The sequence below is a fragment of the Prionailurus viverrinus genome, chromosome A2 (assembly GCF_022837055.1).
Source record: "Prionailurus viverrinus isolate Anna chromosome A2, UM_Priviv_1.0, whole genome shotgun sequence".
In the NCBI taxonomy this organism is placed as follows: domain Eukaryota; kingdom Metazoa; phylum Chordata; class Mammalia; order Carnivora; family Felidae; genus Prionailurus; species Prionailurus viverrinus.
Window position 1 is genome coordinate 113,101,166 of NC_062562.1, and position 13,297 is coordinate 113,114,462.

The following is a 13,297-nucleotide window of genomic DNA, read 5'->3' on the forward strand; positions in this document are numbered from 1 at the left end:
CTTTTGTCACATGACCTCCTCCAACTCTACATGTCCAGCACTCATCAAAGCATGGGTAGGATAAATGTTTACTGAATAAATTAGTGAATAATGCCACTCACCTCACAGTGACTCATACTGATTCCTCACTGCCTTCAGAAAAATGTGCATACGTCTAGGGTTGATATTTGAAAATCCTCTGTAATAGAGGCGACTTGTCTTTTCAGTCTTATTATCTTCATATTTTTGCTTCCATTTCTCCAAATACCAAATCTCCAAGCACACCTATCTATAGGGAGGGATGGTGTCTTTCTTGTTTAGTGCTGTATCCCAAAACTTGGCTCAGTGCCTCACACAGAGCAGATGTTCAAAAGTTATTTGTTGAATTAATGATTGGATAAATTAACGGTACCAAATATATTTTGTACTTTCTACTTCCTCATACTTTATAAAAAGCTAATTCTGGGTCACCTGCATGGCTCAGTCGGTTAAGCATCCGACTCTTGATTTCGGGTCAGGTCATGATCTCTCAGTTTGTGAGATCAAGCCCTATGTCTGGCTCTGGGCTGACAGTGAGGAACCTGCTTGGGATTCTCTCTCCCTGTTCCCTATGCACGCTTTCTCTCTAAATAAGTAAATAAATAAATAAATAAATAAACCAACATTTGAAAATAATTTTAAAGCTACTCCCTTCCTTTTTTTGCCTCTTTAACATTTTTTTCTCACCTCCAAGGCTCAGTAAAGTTTGATCATCCATAAGAATCATTTTCCAATTTTCCTAGGCAAAATTAAATTCTCCCACTACAAATGTAGCACTCATTTGAGACTCCCTATTACTTATGTTATTTTGATATAATTTAAATATTAAGTGGTTTCTAAATTTTGTGGAGTTAAGGATTATGATACTTTAATGTCTCTCTTCCCAGTCTGTTCCCACCTATCCTTTCTCACCTGTCCTAGCTGGAATGCACTGAGTATATACTAAAGCCACCAACCCTACATACTGACTATTGATGTAATATTTCTGTGAATCAGTTTCTTCATCTCTAAAATTGGTATAATATCATTATCTGCCCTCCAAAATTAACTTAAAAAGACAATGTAATTAAAGTGCTTAGGACAGCACCTAGCACACGGTAAGCATTCAATGACATTAACAGTTGTTAATATTATTATCACTATTATTATTAATATAATTAATACTAAAGAAAATGTTAAATGGACAAGTCAGTTAATTTTTCACATAGGTTAAAAAATAAGAAGTTTAATTTGAAATAAAATTTTGCATTATACTTTAGAGATTGGAATGTTCCAAATATATCTTACTCTCTCAGATGCCACAAGAGTCTGGTTTTCAACTGTATGCGGAAAGATTATTTATGTGGAACATTTGAGATAAATAAATGTGTTGAGAATGGAGAGAAACAGGAACTCTCATTCATTCTGGCATGGAATATAACATGGTGTAAATATTTTGGATACCAATTTATTATCAGCATCTCATGAAATGAAGATGCATATACCTATGGCTCAGAAAATCTATTCCCTAATATAGTCACTACAGTAATTCTTACATTTGTACGTAAGTGCATATGTAAGAATATTTATTATAGTGCTACTTATCACAGCAAAATACCATACAACTATGAAAATGAGTAAGTTGTGCTACAAAATCAACATGGATTAATCTCCAAAGTACAATGTTGAGAGAAAAGAGCAAGTTGCAGATGAATAATATATTTTATGTTTGTATACAAATTTTAAACACTCAGAACAATGTTATATATATATTTGGACATATTCACATAGTGGCAGAGAGAATAAAAGCATACAATGGAGAGATAATCTACAAAAACGGGATAGTAGTAACCTCTGAGTTGGGAAAATGGGGAACAGGATCAGGGAGAGTGCTTTATGTTTTTTAATTTCTAATATTTTGTTATTTAATGGGGATATGTGATATCTATCTTTCAATATCCATCTACTATGTATTGGACATATTAGGGAAACACCTAAATTAAGTGCCTTTCCCACAGAAACCTCCACTCCACCCTTCCTAGAAATTCAAGCCACTGACTGACTATTTTCCTGGCTAAAGATGAAGATATTTTTGTTTATTCTCAGGAAATACCCTATAAAGGAGCCCCATCTCTGAGCAAGGTGGTGGCTATAGTAATTAAGAAAGGATTCTCAAGAGAAAATAAAATTTGGGGAGTAAATAGTCAACCTCTTCTCCATTCCCCTTCCCTTCCCTAGATACCTGAAGATTCTCTTCTTGTGTCCTTGAGTGGGGCAGGAAAGAGAGCAGGGCTAAATTTCATTTTAAGGAGGTATGCGCTTGCTTTATCCACTTCTCTGGCCAACACTGATGGCTTTCTAGAATTCCAGGACCATGTGATTAACAATGCAGTTTCCTTTTCCACTGGGAGGTTGACTCATCTTATTTTCAAACTGCTGTAGCACAAAGGATCATTTCCCCAACAAAAAATAGCTCTTTCTCTTTTGCCTCAGTGTCACTGTAATTCTCTTAGGCCACAAAACTTAACAACTCAAGAGCAATTTATTGGTGGTCTTTTTATAATTATGACTTAATTTTCTTTTTGTTGATTGACTTCTTCACCTCTGTCTTCTTTTCCATTTTTCCCCATCAGCTGTTATTTACCCATGCTCAGAAAATTGAGACTTATTTTCAAAGTACTCTGTTTGCATTCATGTTCCCTGTGCTCCAACCCCCTTATATGCCATTTCTTAGATGTTCTTCCCTTTTTTAAAGTTTATTTATATATTTATTTTCCTTAAAAAAATGTTTATTATAAGGGAAGGGAAACAAAAATAATATAAAAACAGGGAGGGGGACAAAACATAAGAGACTCATAAATATGGAGAACAAACAGAGGGTTACTGAAAGGGGTGTGGGAGGGGGAATGGACTAAATGGGTAAGGGGCACTAAGGAATCTACTCCTGAAATCATTGTTGCACTATATGCTAACTAATTTGGGCGTAAATTGAAAAAAAGGTTTATTCTGAGAAAGAGAGAGAGAGTGAGTTGGGGAAAGGCAGAGAGGGAGGGATAAAGAGAATCCTTAGCAGCCTTCGCACTGTCAGTGCAGAGCCTGATGCGGGGCTTGAACTCATGAACTGTGTGATGCCAATTGGATGCTTAAACAACTGAGCCACTCAAGCACCCCATTAGATGAGCTTCCTAAAGCACAACTTTCAACATGTGCCTGGGTCAGGGCCCTTTTGGACCCTCCATCACATAGAAGCTGAAGTCCAAATCTCTTTAAAGCTTCTACATTTGACTTTATTCCAGAATCATTATCCAAATATATCATAGAATACCAGATATCCTTCCTTCCCAGCTATACATAAAAATAACTAATTCAATTTCACTTCCTAATTTTGCAGTGGAGTTACTACCTCAATATTTCCCAAACTTTATGGATTCTGGCACATTGTCATTATTTTTCCATTACCAATTGCCATCTGAACTATTTTTTACTTACTATTCTCTGTAAATTCACTCTCATTCTAGCTAAGTATTGTAAAAGCAAATTTCTAGCAGTATCTTAAATGGGGAAAAACAGCATCTACTGGAATTATTGGGCAATAAGTATAAAAATAAATGTTTTTCTAATAGGTAAATTACAACTAAATACCTTTTGCCTGCTAAAATCATTGAGCTTGCTACTTACTTTATAGTTCTTATAAAGGAGAATGGAAAACAAGTGTTGGAAGAATTTTAAAGTCATATTAACAACAATAAAATTTTGTCCGTGAAAAAAATGGAAAGAAATTTTTAAAATACACTAACTTTCTCATAGCATTACCCAATGTTATTAATTGTCCAGTCTATCTATTGTCCCAAATCATTTCATCTGTGCAAAGTTGGGAAATACTGCTCTAGATGAGATAGTCTCTTCATGTTTTTCTGCAGATTTCAGCTCTGCACATCCTTCCAGACCTGGCCAGACCTTCAGCACTTCCCACAGTGTTCTCTCAATATTCAGTAAAGCATGGCCTCCCCTTTCTCGGCTAATCTCTGTACACATCTCTTCACTCCATTTTGCTATTGACCGACTTACATAAAAGTTTTGAAGTTTATTTTTTTCTAATCTCTAATGATTACAGTTCAAGCAAAGATTTATGGAGTTCTTTTTAATCTCCCGATACAAGCATCACACCTTCTAAGGAGGGGGAATTAATGAACAGTGATGGCATGAATGGCATGCATGATTAATGGATTAATACATTTCTCTTCTAATAGGTCAGGATTCCCTCAGGACTATGCATCAGTCAGTCTTTAACTACAGGCCTTGCCTGGGGGAGAACATTGCAGGATTGATAGAAGTAGTTGTTAAATAAATAAATGACACTTCCTAGAGAAAGTAGGCCATAGATGGCATTGAAGGGCAAAAACAATGTGGCTCTTTTAGGTGGTATTTATCAAGTGCTTCTGCAGCTTTTCTTCTCCTATAAGTTTATTCTGGTACTATGCTGGACTTGCTGACATAGCTCCTGAGAGGATTTAAATTCATGTGGTATATCACATGCAAAACTTCACACACTTGTCACAAACACTTGTTGCTCTCACTTTCAGTTATCACCAAATACCACAGGGAATAGTCTTAATAGACAGCGTGTATACATATGGTCTTTCAAGAAAAGATTTCCAAAAGTTCAAAAGTGACAAACTTTCAAGTTTCAAATCAATATAATTCCAAATTATCTTTTGTCCTCCAAATTAGCCAATACATTTTAAGATAAGGTGGCGTTTAACAGATCCTGCCTTGAGACACATAAAAATAATCTGTTTATAAATTAACTACATGGGGGGCACCTGGGTGGTTCAGTCGGTTGAGCGTCTGACTTCGGCTCAGGTCATGATCTCACAGTTCATGAGTTCGAGCCCCACGTCAGGCTCTGTGCTGACACCTCAGAGCCTGGAGCCTGCTTCGGATTCTGTGTCTCCCTCTCTCTCTGCCCTTCCCCTGCTCATGCTCTGTCTCTCTCTGTCTCTCAAAGATGAATAAACGTTAAAAAAAATTAAAAATAAAAATTAATAAATTACATGGAAGATGAGAAAACCTAATTAAATAATGCATTTGAGTTGTAACTAATAATTGTTGACTTCATAATTCCTAAATTCTGCACAATACCCATAAAATCATATCTAACATCACTATTACAAATTGGAGATAATCACATAAAGTTAAGGAGAGGATTACCAGATACTAACATAGGTGATCCAATATCAAACGTGAAATTAGACCCTATAAAAATGGACTTAGACATTTTTTTAAGAATGAAGGACACATTAATAAATTGAAGGCACCAGAATTTTTAGTATATGCTTTTTGATCTATTTTTTAAAATTCTGCTGAAAAACACGTAACATAAAACTTACCAACCTGACCATTTGTGAGTGTACAGTCAAGTGGTATTAAGTATATTTACATTGTGTACAAGCAATCATCAGAACATTTTCAAATTGCAAAACTGAAACTCTGTACGCATTAAATATTTCCTATCTTCCCCTCCCCAACCCCCTGGCAACCACCATTCTACTTTCTGTTTCTATGAATTTGCCTACTCTCAATACCTCAATATAAGTGGAATCATACAGTATTTTTTTTCTTTAATCTGTTTTTGGGGCTTAGTTGAAACTTAATTTAAAAAAGCCACGCTTATTGTCCCTCAGTTATTGTCAAATCATCTATTTAGTACAGCACATTATGCTAATTTCACCCTATTAACCCAATGAGGTGGATTTCATATTGACTCTACAAATGAGGAAACAGGCTTGACAAGGTGAAGCATCTTACCAAAGGTTACACATCTAAAAAGCAGTGGGGCCACCAAATCCAACTTTATCTGACTTCAATGCCCACAGTCTTTAATACACCTGTCTGTCTTTCAAAATACTTACAATTTTAGAGCATTTCAACCATCTGAAGTATCTGAAGCAAGCCAAAGTGGTGTGTGTGTGTGTTTCCAATTTGACTTTGAATGTTGCATATCTTCTTCCCCTCTTTTTATAAATTATTTTACTCAAAATCATTTCTCAAGGCATTACTCTATTCTGTCTCAAGGTTTATTCTAAACCCTGTCCCACAAAATCACAGAATATCAAGTACCTTCCCTTTTTAAAAAAACAACACTTACAGTTGTGGAAATGAACCCCAGCTTCTTCATTTCAGGAACATTATTTTAGTGAATGGAAGTCACTCTTCCAAAACCAAGGACTCTCTTCAAACGTGTCTCCCTCTGTGTATGGTGCCTGACCTGCTGCTTATGGAGCCACCTGGGACTAGAAGTCCTCCCACTGTGACTCCAAGGTTGTCCAACCAGAAACCCTAAAAGGCAAAAGAACTACAATACCCACAATTCAGACCTCTCACCTGAAACTGGGAGAAGAGAGTGGATGGCTACCGTTTCACCCTAGGAAAAAGGGGTATGTAAATGGAAAAGCAAAGCACTAAAGTAAAGCACTAAAAAAAAATCTGATCAGGTGGGTATATGTAAGAATAATTTATAAATATTGACCTATTTATATAAAAGAAAACAAAAGTGGTTGATGCTTGCCAGGTAAGAAGAAAGCTCCCTCGGTGTAGGCAAGGACTAAGAGCTGCTCATGCAAACAAATCCTCGTGCAGGGGTGGAACCTGCACCACCAGATTCTCTTTGAGTGAGTCAGAGGTAAGGATGCCTCACTGCCTGGTAGAGCAGGTGAAGAGAACTTCCCTGGGGAGGCCTGACAAGCCTCTCCTACATCAGCCCTGTGACTGTCACTCAGAGATGTTACAGCCACAGTGGAGATCTTTCACCTTTGCATCTTACAAAAAATCCCCTGGATTTTTTTTAATGTGAGCAAAATGAAACCCTTTTTGATATTTCCTTCCGTTTTCTAATTTTGTGTTTTCCTTCTGTGTGTTTCCACATTATTTCCGGTTGCTCAAGAACACGAAAACTGAAGGGAAAAAAAGAAAAATAAATGTTTAAACTTGGGTAAAATGAAAAGTGCAATAATGGTTTCATTTTTTTTTTCAACATTGGGAAGAGAGAATGTTAAAGAGAAACACACAAAAGCTGAGAAATGTGTTTCCTCCATTTGCTCATACAGCATCTTTTTCTAGCCTTTCATTTCCTATCAGGCAAAATCCAGAAAATGGATATAGACAAGCCCTGGAGTGGTCTGGGCCCCCAAACATAATGGGAAGCAGGTGGCTGAATGGTGACAAAAGAGAAATTTCTTTTCCCTTTTCTGCATTTCCTCTCTGCCCTTTCTATGTGCTACCTGCCTAGGGAACACTGGGGCTCCACGTGCCCAAGCCACTTCACTCACACAGAGTTCTGTTGAACTTTCCCCTCGGGTGGTCCCACAATCCAAACTGAGATGTTCTACCTTCCTTTGTCACAGGTCCTTCAATCTCCTGACTAGAACCTAACTTTCCTTTGTGTCATTTATATTCCTTCCAGAACAAATGGCTCTCCCACTTCCCCAAACCCTATATATTTTGTTTACCGTGCTGTGTTTTTCTCCCTAAAATATGCTTTGCCGACCTTTAAATGTTCAGTTCTTTCCTTTCTTTCTCTCCTTCCTAATAAATTACATAATATTCTATCTAGTCTTGTCATAACACGTTTTATACCTCGTTTCATTGTTTTGTGTGTGTGTGTGTACACAGGCAGTCTTACCTTCCAATATGAAGGCAAGACCTTGTTTTATTCCTCCTTCACTAATTCAGATAAATAATCAGTGACTGAAATAATGAGATATTAACTCTAAGCTGGATGCTAATACCAATACCATTTCTATCTGTCCCAGAAAACAAACATTCGCATTTAAAGAACTTTCTAAATGTCTCTATAGAGTACTGTTATCAGAGTCCCCCCCCCCAACCCCGCCCCACATGGTCTAGTCTGGTGTGGCTTCCACAGTCATTATTTGCAAAAAGGTAAGGTATTAAATCTATCATTTTAACTACTGACAGTTCCTGAAGTAAAGGCTTTCATGGATCAGCACTCACTGTTTCACCAGCTCTGCCCTGTCATGTCCTTGATTTTCCCAATACCTTCCCAAAGACTGGCCCTCAGCCCCACGACTGCATCTTGGAGACTGGGCCCTGCCTTCATCTATGATTTTTGATCACTAGTTCCAGAATCTCATGCTCATTTCTCCTGTAATCTAATCTCCCCACTCTGAAGAAATAGCTGTGAACTTTGGACTACTTTAAATAGCTCTTAATCACTAATCTCTCTCACCCAAGGAAGGGAAGTGTCTCAGCAGTAGTTAGTTCCTTACACCTCTGCTTATACGGGATTCTCCTGGTCCCCACACGCTACTGTGTCTTGTAGCTATCAGCCACTGTAGAGGAAGTAAACCTTCTAGAGCCTGCTGACACATAATGATATGTCTACGGACCATCAGGCACAAAGGCAGGCTGGTGAAGGTGACTGTTGTCTGGAAAAGTCTTCTTTACTCTCCTCTATCACGTCATAAGGACTGTCAGTCCCTTAACCTCCCTATGAGAACATAATCTAAGCTATCTAAAGTTGGGCACAGAGTTCATACTCAACATATACCTCAGTGTTTTTTTCTTATGAAAGTCTTTTCCGGGGCACCTGGGTGGCTCAGTCGGTTGAGCATCCATCTTTGGCCTAGGTCATGATCTTGCTGTTCCCACTTTGAAGCCCCACTTTGGGCTCTGTGCTGACAGTTTAGAGCACAGAGCCTGTGTCTCCTTCTTTCTCTCTCTACCCGTCCCCCAATCATGCTCAGTCTCTCTCTCTCTCTCTCAAAAGTAAGTAAACATTAATAAAAATTTTTTTTAATTAAAAAAATAAAATTTAAAAAAAGAAAGAAAGAAAGAGAGTCTTTTCTGACCTCTTCACCCTTTATTTTTCTCCTTACATTTTTCTTGTACTGATTTACACAGATGTCTGCCTGGATTAATATTTTGCCCATGCTAATCCAATACGTTTTCATCTACTCATGAAATCATCATCACTTGCAACCATGATATTTATTGTACCTAAAAAATAAGTAGAATGTGGACAAATGTTATTTCCTGACTGATAGAAAATGGAAAGCCAACCCCATTGATCCCAGTGTGTGATGAAAAAGCAAAACAAAGGCTTGAATGGAACTCTAAGGGAAGCTTCAATAGAAACATATTGGTAGGTACTGCTTTGCCCAAGTTGGGAGAGCTAAGCAGGTACTAATTATACCTATATACTTTTTTGTTTTCATAATTTTTTTAATGTTCATTTATTTCTGAGAGAGAAAGACAGAGTGTGAGCGGGGGAGGGGTAGAGAGAGAGGGAGACACAGAATCAAAAGCAGACTCCAGGTTCCATGCTGTCAGCCCAGAGCCTGATGCAGAACTGGAACTCATGAACTGCGAGATCATGACCTGAGCTGAGGTCAGGTGCTTAAGTGAGCCACCCAGGTGCTCCTACCTATGTCCTTAAATGTGGAAATGTGAAGGTACCAAGAGGCCAGGTGGACATGCAGAAGCCAGGGGTTAGGCAAAGAGGCTACACCATGCCTTTACGACTCTAGAAAAATGGTAAGAATCATCCACTGACGGATGCCATGCTTGTACAATGTTCTCAAAAGGCCCATTGGTCAAGCACCAGAATCAAACCGGACTCCACAGCAGCAGACAAGACCCAGTAGCATCACATGGGCTTCAGCACCCCCTTCTTTTCACCATACCAGAATGTTATGTCTATCCTCCTGCCATACACTCAGGTACCATTTTGGAAAGAAAACGAGACTAAGGAAAATGAGCAATTGAAAATTAAAAGGAGTCACCCAAAAGAATATTTAAGCTGAAGATTGTGATGTCCTAAACTGTGAATTTAAAATATGCTTCACCCCATCCACAATCTAATGGTGACAATCGACATGGAAGCTGAAGTGCCAGTTATTCATTGACCCAGCCATCCTGACAGATAAGAGCAGAGCACTTAGAATACCTAATCAGACACAGCCATCTGGGAGCTGGGATTAGGAACTGGCGACAAAAAGAATCAGGAACAGGGAAGAATCCACTCTCTTGGTGAACAGGGGCAGCAGTGTAAACACTGTCCTACTCTGAATGTGGCTGTAATGGCCATGGAAAGCAGGGTCCAGAACTCTTCATGTTGATCACACAAACTGTGATTTCTAGGGTTAGCAGAAACAATGAATGTATCCAGTGGCATTGTTTTGGCTGCTGCTCTGGCTTCACAAGCTGTGTGTCTGATTCTCCAGCCTTCCTAGAAACTATGGGGTGGGTGTGTTACTTTTCAATTTATATCAGCCAAACTCATTTGCTATGGCTTGGAGGCAAAAACTCTAACTGATACATATACCTAACACAGCTCTTACTTTAATGACACAGACAGTACCTCTGCCTACTCTACTATTATTAAACTCCATTAGATCAAGGACTGGATCTAATTTAATTTCTAAATACCAAAAATTCCACAGTGCCTGGCCATGGTACACATTTGTTGACCTATATTAAACTGACCAGTAAAATAAGGAAGCCTTGCTTAAAGTTCCTTCTAACTTTATAATTCTCTGACTACATGGAAGCTGTCAGTAGCTTATTAATGCAAAGCTAATTTTTTTTTTCTTCAGCTGATTTGGAATTTAGACTTTATCCCCTCTCTGTGTCTAGTAAGAGAGCATAGCTAGTGATTTCCTGCATCCAGAGGGGGAAATCAAACACAAAAAGTGGTTTGAATATGCCCAGGGTGTTACTTAATAATCAAAAGGGGATTTTCTTGGTATCCTTCAATGACCTATGTTAAATGTCACTCATGTTTGGTCTCAGTAGGACAAATATACAAGAAAAAAGTGATAGGAAACAGCCATATTCCCCACATGCTTAGATTTTTCCCAGTATGAGGTTATCTTGGAGAGAAAGGCCACATTTAAAGCTTAGAAGAAAGTTCCCCCTGGAGTTTTTTCTCTGTCGTCTTTCAGTATGTACTAACTCTCAGACCCCTGGGCAGCCTGTGACATCCGTTTTCTGGGTCACTTTGTCCCTGAGTCATGATCACACTGTAACTTTCCAAAAATAGTTAATAACTGTGCCTTTACCAGTTAATTTCAGTGAATAGCTCAATCATAGTGAAATGTTACAGCCAAAGTTAATTTAGGTCAGATTGATCTTATTTCCCTAGATTAAGTGAGCCAAATGGTCCTTACAATTTCATATTTTCCTTCATTACATCTTTCTGGCTCCTTATTGAACCATAAGATGAATCATCCATAAATTGACCCCCACCAAGCTGTAGAAGTTTAGAAGTTGAGAAGTTCATCACTGTTTTCTTTTGTTCACTGCTTTCAGGATAACACACAAGAAAAACATGTGCCAACTGTTCGCATGATCATAAGATGTTTCCATGCTGCCCTTTTGCTACTAATCAACAACAGAAAACCCTCTGTACAGTTTTTTTCTGGAATGTCTTTGGATTACTTGCCTCCTAACCATAATCTAAAGAGTTTTTTTTTTTGCTGACTCCTCTATATTTTTATTGGCACAATTGCCACTTTTATACCATAATCACTTTTTGTTAAAATCTTCAACAGTTTTTCCATCGACTTCCCTCAAACTTACATGATTTTCCAGAAATTCTCCAAAGTATATATGTGTATATTTGTCACTAAATCCTAAGAATAATGTAGAATTTTGATTAAAAGAGTGATTTTCTGCATTTACTTAATAGGTAACTTTGTGTGTGTGTGTGTGTGTGTGTGTGTGTGCGCGTGCGCGTGCGCACGCGTACTTTGGGGGAAAAAGAGTTTACTCTGACTTCCTGGTATACCAGATGGTAAGTTATTTGAGAGTCAAATATCAACTTTTAATTTTATTCTATAAACCTACAATCTAGAAGCCAAGACAAGGGGATGGCAAATATTCCTATCTCATCTGTTAATATGGTTTATATAACATGCTTCACTATATATATGTTCTTGAATATTTCTTTTTTTTTTTTAGTTTTTTTTACACTTTATTTTTGAGAGACAGAGAGAGACAGAGAGCCAGCAGGGGAGGGGCAAAGAGAGAGGGAGACACAGAATCAGAGGCAGGCTCCAGGCTCCGAGCAGTCAGCACAGAGCCTGATGCGGGGCTCGAACCCACGAACTGTGAAATCATGACCTGAGCTGAAGTCGGATGCGCAACCGACTAAGCCACCCAGGCACCCCTGTTCTTGAATATTTCTAAATTTTACATAAAGACACAAAACATTTTTTTTAATTTTTCTTTTAATGTTTATTTTTTTTTTTTTGAAGGAGAGAGAGACAGAACGTAAGTGGGAGAGGGGCAGAGAGAGATGGAGACACAGAGTCCCAAGCAGGCTCTAGGCTCTGAGCTGTCAGCACAGAGCCCAATGCAAGGCTTGAACCCATGAACCATGAGATCATGACTTGAGCCAAAGTAGGAGGCTTAACTGACTGAGCCACCCAGGCACCCCAACACAAGACATTTTTTAATGTTAAGATCTATCCACATACCACTATGTGCTATGGACACCATCATTGGCATTTTTCAGGAATAGTTTAATTTTTCTCTCAATTTGAAGCTCTGTAATAAAGTAGCAGCATATTTCATACAATGGGAATACTGCCTCTTATCTTGCATGTTCCTAATAAGTATTGAACCACAGTCTCTATTCTCTAACTTGGGGTTAAGAGATTGAAATACAGAGAGACACAGGTTTATACAAGGTACAAAAATTCAGTGTTCTCTCACATAGAAAACAAGGAATGCCTTAAGTCACTTATCCACTATCCTATAAGGATTCCCATCTGGGATGTCAGAACCTATATGATGTTGGCTGCTTATATTTTCACACATTTGGCTGGTGCCAACAAGGGCACTTGAGTGTGTTTGTTTTTCAATGCGATCATAACAAATCACCACGGATTTAGTGGTTTAAACACAAATTAATTATCTTACAGTTCTGGGGGTCAGGAGGCTGATATGAATCTCACTAGGCTAAAACCAAGGTGGGAGTAAGAGTACATTCTTTTCTAGAAACTCTGGAGGAGAATCCATTTCCTTGTCTGTTTCAACTTCCAGAGGCCATCCACACTCCTTAGCTTAGATTCCCTTCCTCCAACTCTAAAGCCAGTAACACCAGGTTGAGTCCTCACAAGTGACAACTTTCTAACCTTGGCATCCCCTTTATCTCTGTTTCTGTCTCTCTGCCACTCTTGGTGTCTCTGTCTGTCTGCCTTTCTCTGTCACTATCTGACTCTATCTCTGTTTCTCTGTCTCACTCTCTCTCAGAAGCTGGGAAAGCAACTCTGCA

At 38.4% G+C, this 13,297-nt stretch overlaps 1 protein-coding gene across 3 annotated transcripts in view; it reads right to left on the bottom strand.

The window, feature by feature from the left end:
* MACC1 (MET transcriptional regulator MACC1) overlaps positions 1-6,362 on the bottom strand; it is a 97,998-nt gene extending 91,636 nt beyond the window's left edge. For all 3 annotated transcript variants that reach the window (XM_047850801.1, XM_047850805.1, XM_047850802.1), the window contains exon 1: positions 6,146-6,362. In XM_047850801.1, coding sequence (XP_047706757.1) covers positions 6,146-6,175 — 30 coding nt within the window. In that variant the 5' untranslated portion in view covers positions 6,176-6,362. The remainder of the gene's footprint in view (positions 1-6,145) is intronic.
* Between the last annotated feature and the right edge of the window lie 6,935 nt (positions 6,363-13,297).